This window comes from Mauremys mutica, unplaced genomic scaffold, assembly GCF_020497125.1.
Source record: "Mauremys mutica isolate MM-2020 ecotype Southern unplaced genomic scaffold, ASM2049712v1 Super-Scaffold_100290, whole genome shotgun sequence".
Classification (NCBI taxonomy): domain Eukaryota; kingdom Metazoa; phylum Chordata; order Testudines; family Geoemydidae; genus Mauremys; species Mauremys mutica.
In genome coordinates, this window is record NW_025423305.1 from 131,220 (window position 1) to 157,870 (window position 26,651).

At 52.1% G+C, this 26,651-nt stretch overlaps 1 protein-coding gene and 2 non-coding genes across 3 annotated transcripts; 2 read left to right on the top strand and 1 right to left on the bottom strand.

Annotated features, from left to right (window-relative positions):
- Positions 1-15,307: 15,307 nt before the first annotated feature.
- Positions 15,308-15,389, bottom strand: TRNAL-CAA. The gene has a single exon. It is a non-coding gene; the product is annotated as a tRNA-Leu (tRNA).
- A 336-nt stretch (positions 15,390-15,725) lies between these two features.
- LOC123360607 (DNA-directed RNA polymerases I, II, and III subunit RPABC2-like) lies at positions 15,726-16,152 on the top strand. The gene has a single exon (XM_045001251.1). It carries the CDS (start codon positions 15,726-15,728, stop codon positions 16,107-16,109), a length of 384 nt encoding a protein of 127 aa, XP_044857186.1. The 3' UTR covers positions 16,110-16,152.
- A 1,284-nt stretch (positions 16,153-17,436) lies between these two features.
- TRNAN-GUU lies at positions 17,437-17,510 on the top strand. Its single transcript has one exon. It is a non-coding gene; the product is annotated as a tRNA-Asn (tRNA).
- Positions 17,511-26,651: the final 9,141 nt, after the last annotated feature.

Here is a 26,651-nt window from a genome sequence, read left to right on the forward strand (position 1 = left end):
CTTCATTGGATGCATGTAGTGGAAAATACAGAAGGAAGATATATATATATATATTATATATATATTATATATATATATATATATTATATATATACACACACAGAGAGAACATGAAAAATTGGGTGTTGCCATACACACTATAACGAGAGTGATCAGTTAAGGTGAGCTATTATCAGCAGGACGAAAAAACCTTTTGTGGTGGCTTTCATGGCCTTTGAGAAAGCAAGACAGAGCTTTGGAAGACCCAGCAGGGTTTGTGGCACAGGAATTGTTCTCAGATTCCACTGAGACTTCAACTCAGATTGCAGGATTTAAAGTCCTGAGTGCTGGCCCTTACACCATGGGACCAGCAGAGCACCTGTTGATTACTGTAGACTTCCAGCAGGGAGGACTCTGTGGGCAGGTGCGGCTCTAGGCATTTTGCCGCCCCAAGCACGGCAGGCAGGTTGCCTTCGGCGGCTTGCCTGCGGGAGGTCCGCTGAAGTCGCAGAACCAGCGGACCCTTCGCAGGCATGCCGCTGAAGGCAGCCTGCCTGCCGCCCTCGTGGTGACCGGCAGAGCACCCCCCGTGACTTGCTGTCCCAAGCATGCACTTGGCGTGCTGGGGCCTGGAGCCGCCCCTGTCTGTGGGGACAATTTTTTCTGGCAGGGAGGATTCAGTGGGAACATGCCTCTCTGGCCAGCCCTGCATTTGTTCAAAAAGTCAGCACACAGCACTTTGCTGCAGGCAAGAGGCCTTTCTTCCTCCAGACTGTGAAGCCAGTGGACAGATGAGACAGTAGCACCTTGAGTCCCAGGCAGTAAAGGGCCCTTCCTAGGAAAGGCCATGTCCTGAAAAGGAAAAACTAAAGTCAAGTATCAGAGGGGTAGCCGTGTTAGTCTGGTTCTGTAGAAGCAGCAAAGAATCCTGTGGCACCTTATAGACTAACAGACGTTTTGCAGCATGAGCTTTCGTGGGTGAATACCCACTTCTTCAGATGCAAGCCTTTTGTGGTATTCACCCACGAAAGCTCATGCTGCAAAACGTCTGTTAGTCTATAAGGTGCCACAGGATTCTTTGCTGCTTCTAAAGTCAAGCAGAGTCCTTCTAAAACTCTTCGGGGAAGTTACAGGCAGAAAGTGTTTCTTTATCTGGCCAGGGACTTGAACCCTGGACCCTCAGATTAAAAGCCTGATTCTCTGCCAACTGAGCTAGCCATGCTCACATTTGAAAAATGGCAAATTTCGTGCAGAAGAGAAACTAGTCAAGAAAAATGAGGGCAGGAAACAATATGGAAAACCTGCTACTCTCGCTCTCTTAGCAGTCCTAGCCCCAGCCTGCTCCGCTATCCGGTGCCCTGAGGCCTTATTCTTTTTTTCATTAAATATCAAATCCAGGAGAAAACAGTTATACAAAGCAAAATGAAATCACAAACAGAAATGTCATTGGAAATACAGAAATAAAAAAGGAAAATGCAATCCCCATCACTTTATCATGTCAGGGCCATTCCTGTATCGAGAGCACCCGCCAAGGTCCCTGTGTGCTTACGAGAAACCGGGAGGAACTCATACCACAGCCTGAACATGAAACTCAACTGCTCTCAGGTGCTGCAGTAAAACCCTTTCCCTGCTGTGACGTTGCACTCCATAGGGTTTTATGAAAATATGCTAATGAGTATGAATATAAAGTGACTGGACTATGCTTCATGCAAAAGGTCTCTTGTAAGGTATCATTACAAAGCTTATAATCTATGGTGTGTGTTCATCCTATTTGTATGAACCGATCATTCCTGTATCTGAAACTAGAAATATGAACTATAACTCTGAGGTCCTGTTGTAATGATGCAAAGTGTGGGCCATTAATAGTGGTTTGGACTCTTGATGGCTCCCATTAACCAGGACAATAGACTGGAGATGGCTCTGTCCTGCACCATCTGTGAGTCAGGCCAGGAAGAATGAAGGCTTGAGGGTCTCACAGGACATGTGACCATGTCCCCTGGTACAGGAATCCATCTTAAACCTGGGGCTCTTCCTCAGGAGAGAGACAAAAGATTCCTGCCTTGTACCAAAGCAGTATAAGGGGGTGGAACTGAACAAACATGGCTGCATTCATGAGACACCCCCTAACTATCACCTGAGCTGGAACAAGGGCTATACCAGGTGAAAAGATTGGGCCCAGACAAGAAATAAGTCTAGTCTTTGCCTCTCAGTCTGTGCAGATGGGACCTTTCCCTCCAGTGCTGGAGGATTCACCCTTCTCATCTACCCCTTGTCCCAAGCAGCAAGGAATCTTACATGTCCAGAGGAGACTTAGGAGCAGCAAATCCCTCCAGACCTTCCATGCAATTGGCACTTGCCCCTCACTAAGCAGGATTGAAATTCTGGGCATGAGCAAAGCAGCAGGGTGAAAAGAACTTGGAGATACTAGAGATTGAACCCAGGACCTCATACATGCAAAGCAAGCATTTTACCACTGAGCTACATCCCCAGATGGGCCATATGTGCTATAGGTTACACTCAGAGCCCTCCTGTTTCCAGAGCACCTAGTGGCCTAAAAGCAGCATGAGGGACACATTCCCTGCTCTGAGGCCAAACCTGCTGTCCTGGAGGTTGCTGGTTCTTAGGGGTCACTTTGCAGCAGGGCCAGATTCAATGTGTGGGGCAGAGAGAGTGGGTGCCCTGGACTCAGGGTGCAGAGATACACTCAGGCCTCTCCCCGGCATTGGGTGGGGGGTGCTGCCACCTCCTGCTGGAAGGTAATGGGAGGGGAGGGGCTCTGTGAGTCACTCAACACCTGACTCTGGAGGCAGAAGTGCTGTGGGGAGCTCCAGGTGTTTCTAGGATCTGCTCTTTCCACCTGCCTGTGAAGTCCAGCTTTCCCCAGCACATTCACTGTGGTGCAATTGGGTCACTGTTTCCATGGCTGAACAGCAAAGAATCACTCCCACTTTCCCTTCTATCGGCAGCAGGATTAGCCTGTGTCGGTGGTTAATGAGGTGGATCTAGTTGTAGATTGTTATTCATTCCCCACCTTGACAATTCACACAGTCCCTTTCCCATGCAGATTCCCAGCACCTCTGTGATCCTGGTAGCAGGGGTTGGGGCCTGAGATTTTCAGGGTTCTTTCCCCCTCCACCTGGAGTGAACTCAGCTTTTCCCCCATCCCAGACAATCCATGAAATAACAACAGGGGCATAAAGAAAGAGGGGAGGGAACATCTCACGGCCAGGGCTGGATGTGCCCAGGGCCCCCAACTCGTCCACTGTTTCCATGGAATTTGGCCCCCTGCTTTGCACAAGGGACAGACAAAGATCTTGCTGTTCCTGTGTCTGTGCAAAGAAAATTGTGCTTCCCTAGGAAAGAGAGGTGGGAAATGGCCCCATGGTGGGACAATATCCTCAGGATTAAGAGCAAAGGACTCAGGCTGAGAACTGATTTAACCCCCCTCATCTGGGATTTAACAAATTCTCTTCCATGGAGACATGGGGAACTTGTGACATTGATCTAGACGCTGGGGGTTCAGGCTGCTTTAGCTCTTGGTAAAAGCATGAACTTGATTCCAAGAAGGGAGAGAGGAGAAGCCTGAAGCTGACTTTAGTCCCAGGCTGGGGTCTCTTGAATGGTGGGAAACATCCTTGGCTGCTACCCAGGGACAGCAGCTACTGGCGACATACCAGGGCTGGGATGAGAGGGGAATGTTACATGGACTTTATCATACAGGCCCCAGCCTGCTTCTCAGAGCCCACAGGCGAGAATCTAGAGAAGGGTGAGTCATTTCTCAGCTGCATTCTCAGGAGAAGCCGGTAGCTGTCCCTGACCAGAGACCCAGGGGAGCAACCACGGCAGTTCTGCGGAGAGCTCTGGCTGCCAGGGGATCCAGCTAGGAGAGGGAGTGCTGGGGGCTCTGCAGTTTTTGCAGTGGGGCTGTCTCAGGAGTCACAGGTGGCTTTGTTGGGGGAGTGTGGAAGTAGGGACTACAGGATGTGAGGCTGGCTGAAATGAAACTGCACAAAAAACCCTCCCGCTTTGCTCCAGCTAAGGCCCTACTTTGGCCTCTCCCCCTTTCATAAATATCGTCATTACTACCCCAACTGTCAGAAATCCCCTCTCTCCCATGGGTATTTTCACGGTTTCTTCCTTTTTTCATGGAGAGAGAGAGGAAAAACAAACCTATTAATTTGAGCCACTGACACAGTTCACAGCATGAAATACACGATTTTGTGTTCAATGAGTTGTGATCATTTACATAACATGAAAAAATATGTTTTGGGCAATGAATGAAAACCTCACTGCATTGAACAACCCACTTGATCTAGTCAATGTACTACAGAATATTTAAAGAAGTTAAGAAAGATGTGCTTATAAATTAACGTGTTGTGCCATTTACACATGCACAAGACACAGAAGAAACTGAATTATTTGAGCTACTAAAATTTCCACTTTCTCACAGTATTTTAGTTCTCAAAGTTGTTTTAATTTGCTTATTTTTTTTTGAACTAGAAATGGGGAAAGAGCACACTGAAGTCAGTGGAATTACCGCAGTGAGGGATTAGTCTCATTATTTGTCACTAACAACAGCCTTTATTAATAGAGAGTTAACTTTAACTGTGAATATCTCTTACCTTCCAGAACATCGAGTTCAGTAAAACTCAAACTCTGGAAAAAGAGGGAATACAGAGTGAGGGTACATGCCCAAATAACCTTAACTCTGCCCTCTAGAAGAGAAACCCTGATAGCATATGAGAACAAGGAAAGGTTTGGGGACAAATTACAGCTACTTCCCAAGAGTTTGTTTCTTCTGTAATTAATTGATCCTGGCCCCATACATTGATCCTGGCCTAGTGTCTGGCTGTGAAATTTACTGTTTTTATCCCAGCATATTTGTAAAGCAGTCTCTTCTTTAAAAGCTCCTTTATTCTAGGTTATACAAGCAGGTCACTTCCCCAGATATTTCAAGGAGATGGAATTTTCCTGACCCACAGGGAACTTAAACTAACATGCTCAAGTTCACACATTCCTTAGGAGAAAACGAAGGGGGAAAAAAAACAAAACCCACCAAACCGTTGCTGTATCTACCCAAATGATCAATGAGACCAGAAAGTGAGACTGTGCAATTAACTGTCTGGGACTACACTGACTCTGCAGTTACTTGGATGCAGACACACCCAGCTCTACGGTTGGGAAACGTACAGAGACTCTGCTGCTGCTCATGAACTAGCAGCACATGACCTCTGAACAGCTGTCATTCGAATGCATCTGAAAGTCACAAGGAACAACGATCTGTGTTAAAGGAAGGCTGCCATTTATTAGAGCCTCAATTGATGCCGTGTGCACAAAGAGAGGATTGAATGTGTAACAGGGAGTTTGGTAAATCCTGGTTATTTTAGTTTTGTAACAGGCTCCTGTCCACCCCCAGTAGAGTTTTCAGTCCCAATGGCAACTTACTTACCAAATGTAATACAGACTAGTCCATGCCTCCCAAGTGGATGTGGTTCTTGTTCTTCTGCACATTGTAGCCCATGGAGGCCAAGGACCTGCAAATGTGTCTTCATGTGAATTTGTTCAGTTGATGAAAACAAACCTAGACACTTAGAGGATTGGAAGTGATTTCAGCTGGGGGACATGTTTGCTAGGTTTTTATGCATTTGCACAGGAAAATATTCAGTGTGTCCATTCATTTCAGGGATCCCCATTTAGTGGAGCTCCTGAAAATGGAATTATTTCTACTGAAGGAACAGGATTGTGAGAGGGCACTTGGAGTTGAACCAAAGACCACTTGATCTGCAGTCAAACACTCTACCACTGAGCTCTACCCCCAGGACATTTGCATTGGCAAGTCAGTGACCTTAAGGATTTTGAAGGACGGGCTCTGCCTCAGAGAGCTCCTTTTCTATTCCCAGACCACAGGGGTTTAAAAAATGGGGTTTGATTAAACTTTATATACACATGTAGACACCACAGCTTGCACACCCACCAACATAGCTTCCTCCCACTGTCGTAGCTACCACCTCTCGGGGAGATGGGTTAACTGCACGGACGGGACAGCTCTCTCCCCTCTGCTTAGAACAGCTTCATTATTTATGAACAGGTGGGAAATAACCTCCTGACTGGACAGCAACCAATGTATCAGATATTGCTGTGTCTGCATTCAATATGGGTAACTGGTCATATTGGGCTGGATTAGTAGGAGCGTTGCCAGCAGATCGAGGGAAGTGATTATTCCCCTCTAGTCAGCACTGGTGAGGCCACATCTGGAGCCTTGCGTCCAGTTTTCGCCCCCCTCCCACCACTACAGAAACAAATTGGAGAGAGTCTAGGGGAGGGCAACAAAAATGATCAGGGGGCAGGGGACTTACGAGGAGAGGCTGAGGGCAGGGCCGCTCGGGGGGGGGGCGGGGGGGGCAATTTGCCCCAGGCCCTGCAGGGCCCCCAGGAGAATACAGGATTCTATTGTATTGCAACTTTTTTTTATGGAAGGGGCCCCCAAAATTGTTTTGCCCCAGGCCCCCTGAATCCTGTGGGCGGCCCCTGCCCAGACCGTGGTGCTGTCCCCCCACTCCACCCCCTTCCCTCGTTCTCCTGCCTCCGAGGCCCCACCTGTGCTCCGCCCTCACTCCCATTTGGCCACTTCCCACCCCTGCTCTTTGGCTGAGACCTGCTGGTCACTCGCTCCTCTCCTCCCCCAGGGCCTCCTCGCGCCTCTCCACCCCCTACCCCAAGGTCTGCCTGCTGCCCACCCCTCTCTGCCCCCTCCCCTGAGACCAGCCCTGCTCACCACCCACACCTCTCTGCCCCCTCCCCTGAGACCCACCCTGCCCATCGCCCCCACCTCTCTGCCCCCTCCCCTGAGACCTGCCCTGCCCATCGCCCACACCTCTCTGCCCCCTCCCGAGACCCACCCTGCCCATCACCCACATCTCTCTGACCCCTCCCCTGAGACCTGCCCTGCCCCCACCTCTCTGCCCCCTCCCCTGAGACCTGCCCTGCCCATCGCCCACACCTCTCTGCCCCCTCCCCTGAGACCCACCCTGCCCACACCTCTCTGCCCCCTCCCTTAAGACCCACCCTGCCCACACCTCTCTGACCCACCCTGTCCACCTCTTTCTTTGGTCATTTGTTGTTATTCCTTGAAACATCAAGGATGGAATAAAAAGCTGAGTTTACTCCAGGGTGAGGAAAGAAAGGAGCCACCAGCCCCCTGGCCAAGCTCAGTGCCCCAGAGAAAACCTGCCCCCTGCTATCGCAATCACTGATGTATTGGGGATATGACGGGAAAGGGACTGTCTGAATGATCAAGGCAGGAAATGGACAACAAGCTACAGCAACGTCATTAGCCACAAACACACTCTCCTCATGCTCCAGCCAGAAGGGAAAGGAGCAGGAATTCTTGCTGTTCAGCCATGGACACACTTACACAACAGCACAGCAGTGTGTGTGTTGTGGAAGCTGGTTTCAGGAAACAACTGGAATTGATCACTCAGTGAGAACAGAACTAGAGTGCAGTGAGAGCCACTTAACAAGCAAGTAGTTGTGGCTGAGTGGTTAAGGCAATGGACTAGAAATCCCTTGGGGGGTCTTCCTGCGCAGGTTCAAATCCTGGCAACTATAGAGGCAGTTGTGGTTCTTTAGTTTCAATAGAACTGGCTCTTGCCTCAGTCTCAACCTGTGTCTACATGAAAGAGTAACACGGCTTTAGTTAAAGTGTTTTAATTGAACAGCTGTTGCATGTCCAGCCTATGCCCCTGTGTCACCAGAGCACATCCATGCTAGCATCTCTTGGATTGCCACAGAGAGCAGTGCACTGTGGGTAGCTATCCCACTGTGCAGCTGGCTGCAGGGTGCTTTGGGAAGGGTTTGCAATGCCTCACGGGCTGGTACAGCATCACATGATGCAGGTTTTTCTATCCCATTGTTCCATGGGCATCCTACTGTTGGAAAATCATAGTGCTAATAAAGCCTTTCCGTATTAGGCCTGAGTAAACCAAAGTTATGTTATGCTTGTCCAAACTGTGGTGGAAAGCTTACAAAACTCATTAAACTAAAGGCCGTGTATCTACCTAAGTCAGCTATTTCGCTTATCAGTTTTGTTTGGCTCCCCAAGTCTATGTTGGCTCCCCAAAAGAATGCAGCTGTGTTCCCATGTATGTCTTCAAGATATTTAGTACAAAGGGTCAACAGATGTACCTTGTTTCCCCTTCAGAATAACAAATGTATCCTCAACAGCTGTATGTCTCTTGTAGCCCCCACAAAATAATATATGTATCCTGCGTACCCAATTATCCCCTAACAGATACATGTACAGGTTCTACAGGTCAACCAAATAACGTAGACGAACGTAGGCTAAGTTGTTTGTTACTGATTATAAAAAAAAACCGTCCGGGCTTGTGGGGTGTGTCTCTCTCTTTGGCACGAGCCGAGATAAGAGCACCCGCTCAGCTAACCAATCAATAAAGGGTGTGGTACTTGTCTTCCTGGTCTTCCGTGCCTCCTTGGTGTAATTAGGTAAGCTCCGGGGAAAAACAAGCCCTTTTGGCTAACACTACTAGATTGTCAGCTGCTTTTCAACTGCAATGTGCATGGTGGGGGTAGAGAGTGTGTGGGGGAGAGACAGTGTGTGCGTTGCGGAAGAGTGAGTGTGTCGCACACTGTCTCTAAGTTCAGACAGCTGCTGGAAGCAACCAATCCTGAGGCAGGGGACAGCCCCGACATCAGCCCCCTTCTCTCACTGGCTCAGCTCAGCACAGCACTCTCTGTCACACACACACACACACTGCGGCCTGCTTAGCTCTGTGTCAGGGGGGCTGGAACAGGGGGTTTAGAGGGCCATGGCCCCACCACTCTTTACTGACTTTTAGGACATATGATGGGGGGGGGAGGGTGCAGTCTTGGGGAAGAGGCGTCTGTGGGTGTGGCCTCGGGGGGAGAGGTGCTGTGAGTGGGGGTCCTTAGGGAAGGTGTCATGGAGGTGCCACAGTTCGGACAACGGTCCCCCCCCCCACTGTAAGGAAGCTTCTACCGCCCCTGCTCTGTGTTGTCAGAGCGGGAGAGAGCAGCATCCACAACAGTGATTTGCTCCCCGGGGCTCCGGCAGGGGGGCTCAGGAGGCCATTTAAAGGGCCCGGGGCTCCGGACGCTGCAGGGATCCCTGGGCCCTTTAAATCACCAGCCTGGGGAAGCCGGGCCGGGCTGACACAGCGTACCGGCTCTTGCCGGTACCCCATACCGGAACATACCGGCTTACTTTCACCTCCGGAAGGTCCTCACGTGGATCAATAACTGGTTAAAAGACAAGAAGCAAAGAGTAGGAATAAATGGCCAGTTTTCAGGATGGAACTAGGTAACTAGTGGTGTCTGTGCTGGGACCAGGACTAGTCAACATATTCATAAACGATCTAATAAACAGTGAAGTGACAAAATGTGCAGATGATCCAAAACTACCGGCTTGCTTCCTAGAATGAACGCTCCTTGAGTGGGGTGATCCACAGGGAGTAGCTCAAACCTCCAAAGTGCCTGGCCAGGGGCAGGACATTGGCACAGCAAGGGAGGGGTGTGGCAGTGACATCACAAAGGCCTTTTGCAGGACCTCAGACTATTGGTCAAAGGTGGTGGGGAGGTGGTGACCTCACAGAGAGATGCTGACATCAGCCAGGCAGGACAGGGGCGAGGGGCCAGGGAAACCTCAGAGACCCCTGTGGCTTTGCTTCAGCAAGTCTCCTTCTCCAGGTCTCTCTTTGAGGACTGAGAGAGTATTCGGGTTCACGTACGTGAGCGCCAGGAGGAACCTCTTTTGAGTTTTCTCCTTCCCTTTTCCTGATTTTACTAGAAAACAGACGTCCCTGTTTAGAAGGTAAGAGCCTCCTCGAGGTTTGAAACCTGTTCAGTCTGATCCATCTGGTGACAATTGAATTCTAGGCACGGAAAACACGATCTTAAGGATGCAGAATTTTATTGCGCACCTGGGATTTTGTCCCTTAGAATCACTGGGGACATTAGGGTTTGTCCTTTTTGTTTCACCTTTTCCTCCATCCCTTCCTCCTTTCTCTTTGTCTCTTGCTTCTTTTGTCCTTTCTCCTGTTCCCCTCCCAACATCAGGAGTTGTGTGTGTGTGTGTTGTGGGGGAGTGCTCTGCAGCTCCCACTGTGGGAGGTCCACCCAAAAATGTGGGGCTGAAATAGTGCTCGGGCAGTGAGCCCCACCGGTGACCTGGGCCATCCTTTGGCCTCTCTGGTGAGAACCCTCAGCCTCCTGTCCTCAGTCTCTACCCTGATTGGCTGAGCACAGGGGTGGCTCTAGGATTTTGGCTTCCCCAAGCAGGCCGGCACGCCGCAGGGGGCGCGCTGCCGGTCGCCGGTCCCGCGGCTCCAGGGGACCTCTTGTAGACGTGCCTGCGGAGGGTCCGCTGGTCCCGGACCTCCCGCAGGCATGACTCCTCAAATACTTGCTGAATAATTCCTGTGCACTGTTGTTGGTCTGGAGCTCATCTGAGAGCACTTTATTCAGGTCATTCAATGTCTGAAATTCAAGATCTGATGGTTACTTTGAAAATCAGGGCTCTTGGGTCCTATTCCCAACTCTGCCACTGGCTGGCTGTGTGACCTAAGACAAGTCAATTCTCCTTTCTCAGCCTAAGGCTACGTCTACACTACCCGCCGTATCGGCGGGTAGCGATCGATTTTTCAGGGATCGATATATCGCGTCTCATCTAGACGCGATATATCGATCCCCGAACGCGCTTATATCGATTCCGGAACTCCACCACCGCGAACGGCGGTGGCGTCGTCGATATGGAGAGCCCCGGAGATCGATCCCATGCCGTGAGGACGGGTAAGTTATCGATATAAGATACTTCGACTTCAGCTACGTTATTCACGTAGCTGAAGTTGCGTATCTTATATCGATTTTTCCCCTTAGTGTAGACCAGCCCTTAGCTTCTCCCTCCTTGAAAGAGGGAAGATAATGATCTGCTCCTACCTACCTCAACACACACACTCTTCCCCGACACACACACTGTCTCTCCCCACACACAAACAGTCTCCGCACTGCAGTTGAAAGGCAGCTGGCAATCTAGTGGGATGCCCATGGAACATTACACCATGGGACCAGCTCATGCTGCTGTCTCTGTGCATCGGTGACCCTCACGGGCCGGCTTGAGTAAGGGACTGTTGGCCCCTTACTAAAACTTAGTGGGGGTTTTCATTGGTTAGTTCCCAGCACCAATAGAAGGGGGAAGGGCCAATGGGAAATCAGGACCCTGAGAATGACAGTCCCTAGGGGCAATGGGGAGAGGCCAAAGCTCCAAGTTAGCCGCACTGACAGGCCAGGCAGTGTAATGAGGGAGTCACCAGGCCAGAGGGTCCCATCCTCCGTGGGAGCTGGAACTGCCTGCGCCAGAGTGGGGCAGAGCTAAGGAGAGAGCAGGAGCCCGAGAAGAGCCGGGGAGCAGAGCTGCCCCAGCCAGGGAGAACCAGAGCAGAGCTGTGCTGGGAGCCGAGCCGCAGCAGCACGAGCCGTAGAAGCCGCCCAGGGAGCAGGTCTGTGCTGGGAGAAGAGCTGCAGCAAGTGGAGACAGATAGGCCAGAGGAGCAGCCCAGGGAGCTGGAGGCAGAGCCGCAGCAGCACTGGGGCTGGAGGTGGGTGCAGTGAGCAGCGTGGGAGAGCGAGGGGGACCCTGGGCAGAAGGCCCAGTGCAAGGAGATGCCACCCATCAAGAGATCTTGCAGACCAGACTTTTGGGGCTGGGGGGATCATATCCCCTACATGGGGGCTGACACTGGGAACAAGGGGCCTGTCACCTAGAGCATGTGGCCACTGCCAGAGCAAGTGTCCAGCCCGTGGTGTCCCTGCAGCACAGCCAGGGCCTGGGAAGGAGGCCTGGGACATGTGAGGGAGAGACTGTGAGCTGCCCTGACCCTCCACAGACGCTGGTTGTGATCTCCCTGCGCCACAGAACAGGGTAACGTGTTTTCCTTTAATCTTTCCTTATGTTTTACATTGATTGCTGTGTAATAAATGGTGTTTGCTTGAAGCACATGCAATGAGGAGTGGGTCAGGGAAGTGCCCAGAGTGGAGAAACTGTTGCCCCCGTTCAAGTGATCATGACAAGATTGGGGGTCATCAAATCCCCCAGGATTCCTGGGCCCAGCCTTCTTGGGGTTACGAGGTCTCTGCCACACAGGAGAGTAGAAAGAGCATCCTTGGGGTCAGGCAGCCTCTGGGTAAGGGTGTGGGGACTCAGATCCTTCCGCCGCCAGTTGCACCAGGGTTGTGTATAAACCAGGAAAGTTCCCCACAATAGCCGGACCTGAACCCCCTGTACACTTGTGCTCTGTCCTCATTGCTTCTCTGTCTCTCTTCCCCTCATCTCTGCTGCTCCCCCTCTGGGCTTTCTCAGCACCTGGCCCCACAGCGCTTCCTGCCAGCCAGAGACTGCCTGTTCCAGGCCTGCTCCTGTGGATGTGGCCTCTCTCCTGATTCCTGAGGAAAGGAACCTTTCCAGGAAATGGCCACAGCTTCTGGGAATCCACATGTGGCTGGTAGACAGCACCAGGAATCATTTGGCTGCTGGCACACAAGGCAACTTAAAAGCTGGGCACCTAGAGAGGGGCTTGAACGCTGGACCCTCAGATTAAGAGCCTGATGCTCTATCCACTGAGCTACCTGGGTTGGGTAAGACCCTTTTCACCGTTCACCACAAAAGCGAGCAGGCAGGCAAAAGAGAGGCAAAAATAGTCCCAGGAACCCCTCCTCTTTTTCTGCACGGCCACTGCCTGTCAGCAGGATTCCTCCTCCTCCTCCCTCCTGTGCCTCAGTGAGACTGAATCTCCGCACCTAGACAGCCAGTCCGTCTGCTGCACCCCAATCCCCCATGCCTGAGCCTCCCTGCCAAAACCCTGCACCTGCCTCCAGAGAATTAAGTCTCATGTGTCACTGTGAACTCAACTTCTTGTGCCCAGAGAGTCTCGGCTCCCCTTAGCAGATGACCTGAGAAACACAATGCCTGCCTTTTCCAAAGAAGCAGTTGGAGTGGTTTTTCTCATGTGGCCTAATGGATAAAGCATCTGAGTGTGGATAAGAAGACTGATTGTTCAAGTCCCTTGGTGGTTGTGTTTCTGCTTTTTTACTGTTGTGCTGAACGTCCTGCTCCCTTCAGGGCTGGAACCTCTTCTTGGCCGCTCAGGCCGATGCTCTGGCTTCAGCTAGAGCCCCAGGAAGGAGTTGGGGGGTGGGCGTCACAAAGGCTGGGGCATGAGCCCCAGGTGCTTCCAGTGTCGCCTTTGCCCTTCCTGACTTGCCAAAGAAACTGGGCGGCTGCCTGGGCTAGCGTGTGCGCCTCTCCCTGTGCTGGAGGGTACTTGCTACATAGCGTCTTCGGAGCCTGGGTGTTTCCCGGCTTCTCACCAGCTCTGGAAAAGCCTTTTGGGGTAAAATCTCTTGCCCCACTGCAGAAGTCAGCACCTTGAGTGAGACCACTCAGAGGTCCCACCATGGGGGCTGGCCCTGCTTTCCTACTATCTTGTTACCTTGGCCACAGAGCATCAGCAGCCGCCCCGCATGCTGGTGACCTTCAGTGGGTGTTTGGCATGGCAGGGAGCAGCCTGGCTGGGTGTTGGGTGTTTGTGCCTGTCTGAAGGCCACACATAGGCATGGTCCTGCCCTCCTCTAGCCCTGACCTCAGTTGCTCTGTGGCTTTTAAGCCTTCCCTTGGAGCTGTCAGCATCAGCCAACTCTGCTCTAGGTGCCCAGAGGAGGAGAGGTGTTGCTGGGTCACTTTTACAGATGCCCCTTCCCTGCTACTGCCCTTGCTCAGCTGAGCTTCTATCCCCAATTCCTTCCTGTCACTGCCCAGCAGCCCTCTGGCACCATTCCTGAGGGCTGCTCTGCCTCACTCTCTTCCTGCCATGTTGGGAAAGACAGCTCCCATCTCTCCTTGTTAAAGGTCAGGTGGGCCAACTAGGGGCAGAAGCCCATTCTATGTTTTCCTACTGCAAAGCCCAAGTTCAGGAACTCACCTTGGCTGCAGGCACTGCTGTGCTCCCAGAGAACAAGCCACCCCTGCACAAGTGTGGATGACAGGGCCTGCCAAAGCCCGGGATTGATTTTCAGTCTAGCACTCTCTCAACTGAACTACTTTGGCAGCTGCATAATAGTATTTTGGCCTGTTGCTTTTCTGTCTGGGATGTTTTTGTCAGCCGTTGCACACAAAAAGGACAGGAAAATGAACGGTTGCTCCACACCCCCACCGGAGGAACCCGGCGCCCTTAGCTGTGGGGAGTAAGAAGTGGCTGTTGGCTGACAGGGCCTGTCCCCGAGGAGCTGGAACAGCAGCTGTCGCCTCCCCCTCAGCTCCAGGCTGTGGGAAATGCTCATTGCCTGGCTGCATGGGCAGCTGCTGCTCCCTGCTCTGGAGAGCGTCTGTATTGCTCTGTCAACACCCCAGTCTTCACTGAGCCAGTCTGGTAAGGTCCTAAGTGCCCCTCCGGCCTGGCAGCTGAGAGTCTGTGCAGACATCAGCCCCCCTGCCAGCCCCACAGGCAGCAGCAGCGCCAGCCCCCCCAGCACCACAGGGGCACTCAATGCACTTCCTGTGGGGAAATGGCTCCTTGGCCTCCAGCTGCTAGAGTGAGAGCCAGGAGAGAGCAGTGTCTGGCTCACCGTGGGGGAGAGAAGAGACCTGGTGAGTGCGGATCTCCCTCAGCCTCCCCCGCAAGGCTGGTCAGTTGTATTGTCACTGTCATAGTCAGTGCTTCCCTTCAGGGCCGGCCCGGAACAACTCCCCCCCTTTCCTCCCCAGGCCCTGCCCCCACTCCACCCCTTCCTCCAAACTCCCACCCCTGTCCCCTCCCTCTCCCACCTCTATCCGTCTATGCTCCTCCCCCTCCCCGCCCAGCGCCTCCTGCACCCCACTGAACAGCTGATCACTGGCAGGTGGGAGGTGCTGAAGGGGAAGAGGAGGAGCTTGTCGGTAAGGCCTGTAGTGGGGGGCGGGGGGGGGAGCTGGCTGCCAGTGGGCGCTGAGCACCTATTTTTTCTCTGTTGGTTCTGCAGCCCCGTAGCTCCCATGGAGTCACTGACTTGGCTCCTTTCGCACTCTAGAGAGAGGAGCAGAACCAGGGCTATGGCTGATCTATGGGGCACCAGATGAGCGGCAGAGGCTTCAGGGGCTGAGAGTTTGCCTGACCCCTCAGGGACACAGTGTGAGGGGGTGTCCCAGGGATCTCTATGAAAGGAGCAGAACAGGATTTACTTGGGGTGGGGAGAGAATTGAGAGTGTCTCAGCAGGTTATACAGAGGTATTGCCCGGGTGAGAGAGTGGCTAAAACACAAGCCTCGCTGTGAGCAGAATTTGAACCTGCACAGGGGAACCCTATTGGATTTTGACTCCAACGCCTTAACCACTCGGCCATCACAGCTGAGAGCCTAAAACTGCCTCAATGCCAGAGAAACTGGTAAAGAATCCCAATGCCCAGGTGTGATGTCATCTCTGAACTACAGAATTCCCACCGCAAACCTGGCTCCCAAAGCACCGGGGGGATTTGGGGTTTGTTCTCTTTGCTTAGCCGTGTGCAGTCGCACAGCAGAATGCGGCTGGTGGGACAGGGATACTGAATGCTCAAGGGTCAGACCCAGGAAGGGTGAAGCTGCATAAGCTTCTTGCCCTGCAGACAGCCTGCTCAGAGAAAGGAAACTCCCGCAGCGGGGTCTATGCTTGGGATCGCGTCGCGAGAGTCTCGCGCCGGGCCGGCAGCATGTCCAACAACGAGGACAACTTCGATGGTGACGACTTTGACGATGTGGAGGAAGATGAAGGGCTAGATGATTTGGAGAACGCAGAGGAGGAGGGTCAAGAGAATGTAGAAATCCTTCCATCTGGAGAGAGACAGCAGGCAAATCAGAAGCGGATCACAACTCCATACATGACCAAATATAAGCGAGCCAGAGTCCTGGGCACTCGTGCACTCCAGAGAGCGATGTGTGCTCCAGTCATGGTAGAGTTGGAAGGAGAGACAGATCCTCTGCTGATTGCAATGAAAGAACTCAAAGCTCGGAAGATTCCCATAATCATCCGCAGGTACCTGCCAGATGGAAGCTATGAAGACTGGGGTGTGGATGAGCTAATTATCACCGACTGACCTGCTTCCTGTCTTTGTCCCTGGTTCCTCCTTCACCTGCAGATGCTTTTATATTTGTGTAAATAAATAATAAACCCCCATTTTTAAGCAAAAAAAAAATCCGGACTGGCTGTATATAGCGCACTTCCACAGCATTGCCCAGCGCCCCAGCGACAAGCCAGAGCTGTGGTTTGGGAGTGAGAGGCACAGGCAGAGCGCTGACTGGAAGCTCAGGGCTGGGATAGCAGAGGCTGCGGGCTGGGAGTCAGGGGCACCGGCAGAGCATGTAATTGAACCGATTTAAATCTCAGGTTTGATCATTCCTGGGACTGGACCCGGCTATGTCTATCGGGCATCACTGAAGTGTTCTTGAAATCAGGTTCCAGCGTTGTCCAGCCCCCTCCTTTTCTGAGCTGGGCTGCAGCCCCTGACGCAGCCACCGGCCCGCCGGGGAGAGCTGGACCCAGCAGAGGCCCCGGCGGGGACCAGGCGGCCCTTTGGCAAGGGCCCCTGGTGGGGCTGGCAGCCGGGCTCTTAGCGCCAAAGAGCCTGGGCTGGCCAGGGGAGTGCCCCAGGCCGGGCAGGTAGGCAGGGGGAGGGACCTGACTGGAGGGCTGGAGCCACGTGAGCAGGTGTGGGAGCAGAGCATTGCGGGAGAGGAAGCAGGAGTAATCAAGTTTATTTACCTGTTTAGTTTGCATCAAGGACAGAGTAACTGTACCGGGCACTTGAAACCTGAAAGCTTCACACTCGCCTGAAAAGTACTCACCATTAAGGGGTATGGTTTCCAAATGCCAAAGGGTATGGGTTCCTGCTGATTTTTTTTTCTGCTGTTCCTAATGTGTAAAAGCAAAAGTATTTTTGGATCACTTAGAATTGTTGTTAAAATATGGCAGTGCTGAAATCATTAGCTTTAAGCTTATGCTATGCGATCTCTTTCATGGTATATTTGGGCCCTGGCCCTGGGATATAAAAGGCTGCTCTGTGTGTGGTGTTATGGAGTGAGGTAGCAAACATTGGTTGCAGAGATGGTGCATGTGCCACTGAAGTTGTGTGCCTGCCCCCAATCCCAGCTCTGGTCCCAGAGTCCAGAATTTGCATAAACACACCCTATGATCTGTGACTAACAATCTCGTTCTGCTAACTCTTCCAGCAAAAGAGGCCAAAGAAAGTGTATGAAAGCGCTATACCGCAGCCCCAGTGCTATTTTTGGTTCCTTCCCACAGAACTTTCGCTCCATACCAGTCCAGTTTCTTGCTGTTGCTTGTCTAACCACTGCATGTATGTGCTATACCGTACCCTGAGCTGATTCCCGGCTTTTGTGCTCAGTACAGCCTGGTCCCTCCGTGTCTCTGTGGTGCAATGGGTCAGTGTGTTTGGCTGTTAACCGAAAGGCTGGTGGTTCGAGCCCACCCAGGGACGGTGCTAAGCCTGTGCTGCTTCCTTGCTTCCCCGAGGCCGGTGGGGGAGCCTCAAAGGTCCCATTTTGCTGCCTCTTGGCCTCAGTGCTTTCAGCTGGTGGTCCAAAGAGCGGGCTGGATGCCATTCAGAAACCCATCTGCCAGCAGCCGTGCTGGAGGCTCAGGCTTAATCCTCAAGGCCGAGCACAAAAACTTTCAGCCGGGAACATTTCGCTCCCTTCCCGCCTCCACCCAAGCGGCAAGGGAGAAGCGGAGGAGACAGGCCGGCTCAAAGACGCCTCCCTCCCACTTCCCTCTACGCTGTGCAAAGCTCTTGGCCCGCCTCATGCCTCGTCAGGAAAGCGCGGCCATACGGCCCAAGCCTGAGTCACGTCCGCGGCCTGGCCCGCCCCGGCTGACGGCACGCAGAGCCACGCGAGTCAATGGCAGGTCGAGTCAGGAGCCTCGGCTCTTTCCCCTGACAGCCACACACACAGCGCTGCCTAGCGCCCCCAGAGCCTCCCTCGTGTTCTCCCGCAGCAGCCGCCTGCCGGTGTGGGTGGGAAAAGGGGACCAGGAAGCACTGCAGCCTCATTCCAGGACAGGAGGCCCTCACCATGCCTAGGCCTGCCTCTTGCCTTCAGCCCAGGCAGCCAGAGAGCTCCCTGGCAGGCCGCCGCTTCGCCTCAGCCACCTCTTGCCTCATGGCCTAGGCTCTTGGGGCTCTGCTGGTCACCGGCTCGCTTGAAGGCCCAGAGGGAAAAGAAACAAGCGCAGGCGTAGCAGAGGATGGTTTTGATCCATCGACCTCTGGGTTATGGGCTCAGCACGCTCCCGCTGCGCCACTCTGCTGCTTCTTCACACCTGCCCCCTGCCACCCAGCCGCCACTATCCGGATTAGTGCCTTACGCGCCCTCGCTCTGGCAGGCAGATGCGCAGGCTGCTAGGCAGCTGCCCTGGTCACAGGATTTTACAGCTTCTACAGGGTAAAAAGGATTTATTTGGGGTTTGGACCCCATTGGGAGCTGGGTAGCTGAGTGCCGGAGACGGGAGCACTTCTTAAACAGTTTTCAGTTAAGCTTTCAAGCTTGTGGGGGACGAGGTTCAGCCTTGGATCCGTGTCTGCAGCAGGCAAGCGCCTCTGGCTCAATCGCCCCCCCCGCCCCCCGCTGTATTAGCAGACTAAAAACCGGAGCAAACGCACACGCCTTGCAAAGGAACAGGAGCCGGGATCTCGAACAAAAGTCAACTTTTTATTAAGATGACGTTCAAAGAAAAAAAAAGTGTATGGTACAGAGTTTCGGCATAGAAGTTTCTGGTGCTCAGGGAACAACGTACAGCTTACCCAAGGGGCGCAAAGTTCGGTTTAAGATCGGGTGGCATAAGGAATACATAATCTGCAATAGCCCTGATTGGGGGGTAAAAGGTTAACGTACAGATACTGAGTTAGGAGGGTATTATGTCCATATCAGGGCTACGTTCGGGTGTGGAGTATAACGAGCGGTTAGATGAGGATGGATTGACCCGCGTTTGGTGAGTTTTAACGTTCGGTGTTTTGGAATCTTTGCCACAATCTAGTTGAAGCAGGGTCAATATGAAGTCTGCCCTGCCATCTGTTGGTGATGTGTTGTCAAGGCATTTTGGGGCTGATGTCATTTGCATGGTTACACCCACCTCGGATTGCATGATGGGAGTGCTTGTCCAAACGGTCATTTCAGCTGCTGCGATATCCCCAGTCTCTTTGTTATTGGGGCAGGAGTAATCCAGTGTATTTTCCTGTTGATTTTGGATCAAGGACAGAGTAACTGTACCTGGCATTTGAGGCCTGAGAGCGTCACCCTCTCCTGAAAAGTACTCACCATTAAGGGGTATGGATTCCTAACGGCTGCTCCTGGTGGGAGGTAGAAATGGATGTTTGTTGGTGTCTTGTAGGTGGGGCTGATGTCCTTTCTGCTGTCCCTGGTGTGGAAAGACAGAGGCCGTTTTGAATCTTTTAAAATTGTTGTTAGTGCTGTTGTTGCTTACCCTAAGCTTATGCCGTTAGATCTCTTTCACGGTGTAATTTGGTCCTGAGAGGTAAAAGGTGTGTTGTTATGGAGTGAGGTAGCAAACGTCAGTTGCAGAGGTGGTACATGTGCCCTGCCCCCCGGTCCCAGAGTCCAGAATTTGCATAAACCCACCCACTGTCCTGTGATTAACAATCTCACTCTGCTAACTCTTCCAGCAAAACTTTTCTACCAGGTTCTCCTTCAGCAGTATATTTCTACCAACTTTAGCTTTTAAGTACCCTCAAAGACAACCTGTTTAAGTATAACTAAAATTGCTACTTCTGCTTTGAAGATTTTCAGTGTATGCTATAACACATTTAAAATGGAATACTAATTAATTCTATTTTTAAACTGAAAAGAGAAGAAAACCATAAAATGTGTGTTTAGAGATTGCTAAAGAATCCCCTTGTACAAAACACAAATATTGATTTTCAATCTCTTTTAACTTGCTATTGTTTGGAACCCATGTGCCTTGTCTAAAGATTTTTATATTGTTTTGGGTGAGTTCTGAAATCAAGAACTGCTAAGTACCGTTCTACTGTTCTTCATTCATGTCACCAGGATTACTACACTTAATTACTCTTGCCCTAATAAGAAATTGTTTGGAGATACCACAGCAGCCAAAATCACCATTTGGACAAGCACCCCCATCATGCAATGCGGGGTGGGTGTGACCATGCACATCAGCAACTAAATGCCTTTGCATCACATCACCAACAGATGGCAGCGTAGAGTTCATTCTGACCCTGCTTACATCCTCCCCCCAGCCAAGAATTGGTGGTCCTGATAAATCACACTCCCTGTTATACCAACTCATTGGTATTGAATGCTGAAGTTATGGCTAGCAAAAAAGGAGGGGGGGTGCTCCATGGGGCAGGGCGGGAGAAGAATGGATGTTATGGGGGACAACAAAGGATACTGGTTCCAGAGCCGCAGAGCCTGCCTCACCTCACCTCAGCCGGGGGAAAGAGTCACACTCACAGGTGAGCTCCTTCCCCAACCCCAACCCCAACCCCAACCCCAACCCCCTCCCCTTCCCAGAGACCCCAGCAGCCAATCCCCTCCCTCAGACTGTGCTGCATTCGGCTCTCTCTAGGACCCAGCATCTCTGCCCTGTAGCATCAGCTTAGGCCTTGTTAACACAGAAGTCAGTGGATTGTTCTCTGTCCATAGCTGAAACTGAGCACCGGACAAGTAGTCTGGAAATTTCTCAGTCATGGCCCATTTCAAGACCAAAAACTGCAGCTGGTGGATGGGATAGCGAGTTTTGCTATCAGACAGTCCTCAGCTGGCAAAGGCCACAGATTTACATTTACCTTCCACTTCCTGGTAGGAGAGTGCTCCCATACCCTCCAAACTGGCATCAGCATGCAGGATAAACCGTTCGTTTGGGTCAGCAAGGACTAGGACTGGCACATGAATCAGGCAAATAATGATTTCCCGTAAAGCCCTGTCTCATCACTCATCCCGCCATGTCCCCAATGGAGAGGAGAGGAGCCCCTCCCCTGTCCCAGGCCAAGCACACCAGATCTGTGGGGGGAGATGTCCATGGCCCAGCCCAGGTGTGCTGGAGCTGCTGGGGAGAGAAGTTCCTCTCTCAGCCCAAGCGCACCAGAGTTGATGTTGCAGTGGGGGAGAGGTCTCTCTCACCTGGTTCTTAGATGCTCTGATGTGAGGGAGCAGGAGGAAGATTTTTCTTCTCCTTGCATTTCAAACCCTTCACCCCCCCTGCCCCCAACCACTTTCTGCTCTAGCCTGATCTCTCTCTCATGTCTCCAGGGCCGTCCTTAGCTATAGGCAGCTGCCTAGGGCACCACTAGCTCTGGGGGCACTGCTCTGCTGGGAGGCTGGACAGATGGGAAGCAGTGGAGCATGTAAGAGCCGGGCTGCTGGATCCTAGAGAGAGCCGAATGCAGCACAGGCTGAGGGAGGGGATTGGCTGCTAGTGTCTCTGGGAAGGGGAGGGGGAGCGGTTGGGGAAGGAGCTCACCTGTGAGTGTGACTCTTTCCCCCCCCCCCGGCTGAGGTGAGGTGAGGCAGGATCTGCGGCTCTGGAACCAGTATCCTCTGTTGTCCCCCATAACATCCATTCTTCTCCCCCATGCCCCATGGAGCACCCCCTCCTTTCTCCCTCCTCCCGAGGAGCATCCCGCTCTCTCTCCTCCCTCCCCTCCGTCAGGGCTGGGTTGGGTGAGGTGCTGGGGGGTAGGTGCGGGGAGGAGGCTGGCTGGCTGCCTGCTTAGGAATGACAGTGAAAGTAACTCACTTCCTGGCAGTGAGCCAGGATTGGAATGTCACACAGGGCTGGGCTGGGGTTAGCCAGATGTGTGAAAAATCAGGACAGGGGGTTGAGGTAGGGTGAGCAGATATCCCTATTTTATAGGGCCAGGCCCAATTTTGGGGTCTTTTTCTTATATAGGCTCCTTTTACCCCCCCACCCCCACCCCCTGTCCTGATTTTTCACACTTGCTGTCTGGTCACTCTAGGTGGGGGTAATTGGTGCCTATATAAGACAAAGCCCCAAATATCGGGACTGGCCCTATAAAATCAGGATATCTGGATCTGGTCACACTAGCTGGGGAGCGCCTCTCCCCCGGGCTGGCAGCTGCCAGCGATCCATCGCATCCGGGGGGAGCTACACAGGCAGGATGAGCTGCTGTGGCTCCATGGGTGACCTGTCCCTGAGATCAGATGCTGTGCTAACTTCACCATGGTCCGTAAGGCTGGTGGTGGTGCCCATTGGCGTGTGATTGGACCTGAGGGTTTGCTGCTGCTGTTGCCACTCTGCACCCCAAGAGATGGATTTTGGGGTGTACTGCAGCTGTTGGACCAGCAGGCTGGGGGGTGAGCCAAGCATGAAAGCAGTACTGTGTTGCCATTTAGATTGTCATTTAACAACTTTGTTTGCCAAAAATTCTTGCTAACAATCCTGAATCCAATTTCAAAGTTTTTTTTTTTAAATCAATATCTTAGCCAAAAACAGAAAATTAAGTTGTTGACAATTATTAGTGACAGGTTTGGTTTGAGGCAGGGAGTGGTCCAGTTTTCATCAGAGAAACAAAAAATGTTGACTGACTTTCCTATAGCCTGTTACTCCTGATAAGAGCCCTCCAACAACTGTAATATGCTCGTCTCCTTACTAGTGTATAAAGCAGGGGTCGGCAACCTATGGCACACGCACCAAAGGTGGCAGGTGAGCTGATTTTTGGTGGTACGCAGCGGCAGGCTGAGCAGCTCAGCCCATCACTGCTCTGGGGTTCCGACTGCTGCCCTATTGCCAGCTGGGATACCGGCCGTCGGCCCCACTCAGCACCTGCTGCTGGCCTGGGGACCCCCAAGGAACCCCAGGCTGGCAGCGGGCTGAGCAGGCTGGCAGAACCACCCAACCTGCTGTCAGCCTGGGGTTCCATTCACTCAGCCGGCAGCGGGCTGAGTGGGCTGGTGGCGGGCTGAGCAGGGCCGGTGGAGGGTTGAGTGGCTCAGTCTGCTGCCAGTCTGGGGTGCCGGCAGCACTCAGCCTGCTGCTACTCCGGGGTTCCGGCTGCCGGCCCCTTGCCAGTCAGGAGCCCAGCCGCCGGCCCCACTCTGCCTCCTGCCAGCCTGGGTGAGCAGAACCCCAGACCAGCAGCGGGCTGACCAGGGCCTGGGATCCTTGTCTAGGGTTCCAGCCACCAGTCCCACTCAGCGTGCTGCCTGTCTGGGGTTTCATTTACTCAGCTGGCAGTGGCCTGAGCAGGACTGGTGGCCAGGACCTCAGATAATAACAATAGTTTATTTATATAATATAGACATAGAGAGAGACCTTCTACAAACGTTAAAGTGTATTACTGGCATGAGAAACCTTAAATTACAGTGAACTTGGCACACCACTTCTGAAAGGTTGCCGACCCCTGGTATAGACTGACCATATGTTGTACTAAGATTCTCCTGCTTTTTTTTTTTTCCTGTGAGTCAGTATAGCTTTTGCCAGCCCAGAAGTTGGGCAGCCAATGTTTTACGTTTTCACAATGTTTTCTCCAACTTTCATAATGTAAATACATAGTTAATATGAGTTAAAAAGGCCAGGGACAGTTCCTTGTGAAGAATCTGTACAGCAGATCATGCTAGAGCTGTGAAAATGTCAGTTTTTGATGGAACTTTAGGGGCAGTGATTTATCATGTATTTTATCATGTGAATGTGCTGCTATTGCTAATGTCTTTCCAAACAAAATAAGGCACAATAGGACTTCTGTAACATTTCTGTGCTACCTTAATCTAGATGAGATGATTCTGTGCTGACTTCATTTTAGTCACTTTGTGCTTTACCTAGCAGTAAAACTAGGGTTATATTTTCCCACTGTTTGGAAACCCAGCTTATTAAACTGATTTTGCAGCCAAAAAAGCCAGAAAGATTGCTTTTCATTAAAAACAAATCTTTGTTTCAATACCTCTTTATATAAATTTCCAATAAAATTTTGACAAATTAAAAAATTTATATTATTTGCATCATTCTGTCAAATCAGAATTTTTTCTATAGTGCTACTTCTTTAGTGCTAGTGCATCAGCATTACAGTGTGCTTAATTAAGTTAAACTGGTTTTAATAACGTGAATGTGGCAAGTTTTCCAATACTGTATGCTTATATTTGTGTTGCTAAGAGCAGATCAGGCACAGGGGCACCAGTTTAATAATCTCGCCTAGGGCACCAGAAATCCTAAGGACGGCCCTGAACATAAGACTAACACGCCTTGCCTGGCTAGTTACTTACAAATTTGAAACATGAGAGACTGATTCAGAAAGATTTGGAGAGCCTGGATTGACGTCTGGTCCCTCTCAGTCCCGAGAACGAACAAACCCCAAAACAAAGAACACAAAACAAAGCCTTCCTGCCACCAAAATTTGAAAGTATCTTGTCCCCCTATTGGTCCTTTGGTCAGGTGTCAGCCAGGTTTACTGAGCTTCTTAACGCTTTACAGGTAAAAGAGACATTAACCCTTAACTTCTGTTTATGACAGGGGCTTAAGCAGATTGTGTGTTGTATTGTTGAAGAGGAGCCCCAATCACCCAAACAGGAAATTGTAACTTCAACCTTGAGAGTAAGAGCCACAGGTGCTGCCAGCTGAGCTAGCCAGGCTGCCTAAACATATTAACCCCTTTCACCGCAAGAGCAAAGACCGGGTACTTCTGTGCTTCTCAGCAGCTGGGAAAAAGCCTCTTAGGAGAAGTATCTCCTGCCCCACTGCCAAAAGGAGCCCTCTGAGTGGGAACAGTCGGAGGCCCCACCTGCTTTCCAACCACCTTGTGATGCTGGCCGGCCGCAGAACGAATGCTGGTCTGTGGGTGGCCTTCAGTGGGGGTTCGGCATGGCAGGGAGCAGGCTGGCCGGGTGTCTCTGTGGCTGTCTGCTGGCCACTCATAGGCATGGTCCTGCCCTCCTCTTGCCCTGCCCTTGGTTGCTTTGTGGCTTTTAAGCCTTCCCTTGGAGCTGTCAGCCTCTGCTCCAGGTGCCCAGAGGAGGAGAGGTGCTGGGCTCCAGCCTGGGACTCTTCCTCCCTCCTGCCTAGCCCTGACTGTGAAATCTGGCCCTGGCCGTCCTTCCTTTAAATGCCATGTGGACAAGAGGAAGAGTGTGGCAGCTGCAGGGACCAAAATTACGGACATCAGGTGAAGCAGCGAGAAACAACCATATGATCAATCCACAGGAATCTCTAGCCAGACTGTTAAGTTCTAGGATCCCAACCTATAGCCGCCAGCACATTGAACCGACAGACTAAAGACCTACCTCTAGTTGGCATCAGTCACCCAGCATGAAGGTAGCCAAGCATATTGGGGTCCAGGGCTTTGCAGCAAACCAACATATCTCCAGAAAGTCCCACTGAGATTTTAACTCAGATTCCAGGATTCAAAGTCCTGAGTGCTGCCTATTACACCATGGGACCTGCTGCTGTTTCATTTTCTAGACCCCTGTGACTTTTGGCTCATTTGCATGCTGCACTTATTGCTTCCCACCAGCGGCTTCCTCTCGCGCGACTCTGTCTCCTCCTCCAGCGACTGCGGTCCTGCACTATCAGATCCGTGGGTCCTGCCCTGAGTCCCCACATCCCCCTGCTTGGTCTCCATTCCCTGCAGGCCGCAAAAATGTCAGGGGAGGCTGCTTCTCCCTTCACTCAGTGCTCCCGCTCATATCAGCCAGCTGCAGCCTCATCTCCTGGAACTCGGGCAGCTGTCGCTTGATCCGGTCGTACAGTCACATGCTGACTGGCTCCCTAGCCTGGATGCTCTTGTAGAAATCCCACAGGCAACGCTGCAGGACTTGGCACTGTTGGTTTCTTTAATGTTGTGGTGTTTCACCAACCACCGGAACAAGCCGCCAACTCCTCCCTCACCGACTCCCACCAATCCCCCTGGTTACCATAGAACCCTCTGATGCTTTCCCGTTCTGCCAACACTGCCAGGCCTCGCCCCCCTGCTCCTTTATCTTGCAAGCTCTGGATGTTCAGCTTCCAATATCCTCTGCCCTGGGTCAGGGAATTGCCCACATTGAGCACACGGTGAGAGCTGCGGGATCCGAACAGTCCATTGGCACCACCCTGCACTGGGCTGTCAACGTGCCCTCCTTCACAGAAATCCGATCAATGCGACTCCTGGTCTGTCCCCACAGAAAGGTGTATCCCCTCTGCGGCTGCTGTGAGCTCGGGTCAGAGGAATAGGAGGCTACCGCCTGCCTTCCACTGGTTCCACTGTGGAGAAACACGTCCTCTAAGCCAACCTCACTACAGACCTGCGCCAGGTAGTGCTCATCGTAGAAGAGTTTCCTCTGACGGTCGGGAAAACAGGACCAGCAGTCCTCAGGCCGGTGCAACAATTGAAATCCCGCCCCAACACCAAACAACGTGCGGTCCAGAGGAAGGGAGCCAGTTCCTTCATAGAACTTTCCTTTTACGCCTTAACTGGGGACCATACACTAATAGAGCCACAACCAGTGCTGCAGAGCACAACGCCCACCAGTAATGCTCTCCCTGGTCAGATCTCCAGCCCCTTCTGTACTCACTCCGCGAATGTGAAGAACAAGACTCCAACCCCATCATTCCTCACTGGCCTAGAGGACCAGAGAGATGGGCCCTTCCACCAATCACC

Excerpts from the sequence above, each read along its gene's own strand:
- LOC123360607 (XM_045001251.1), top strand. The coding sequence starts at position 15,726 with ATGTCCAACAACGAGGACAACTTCGATGGTGACGACTTTGACGATGTG.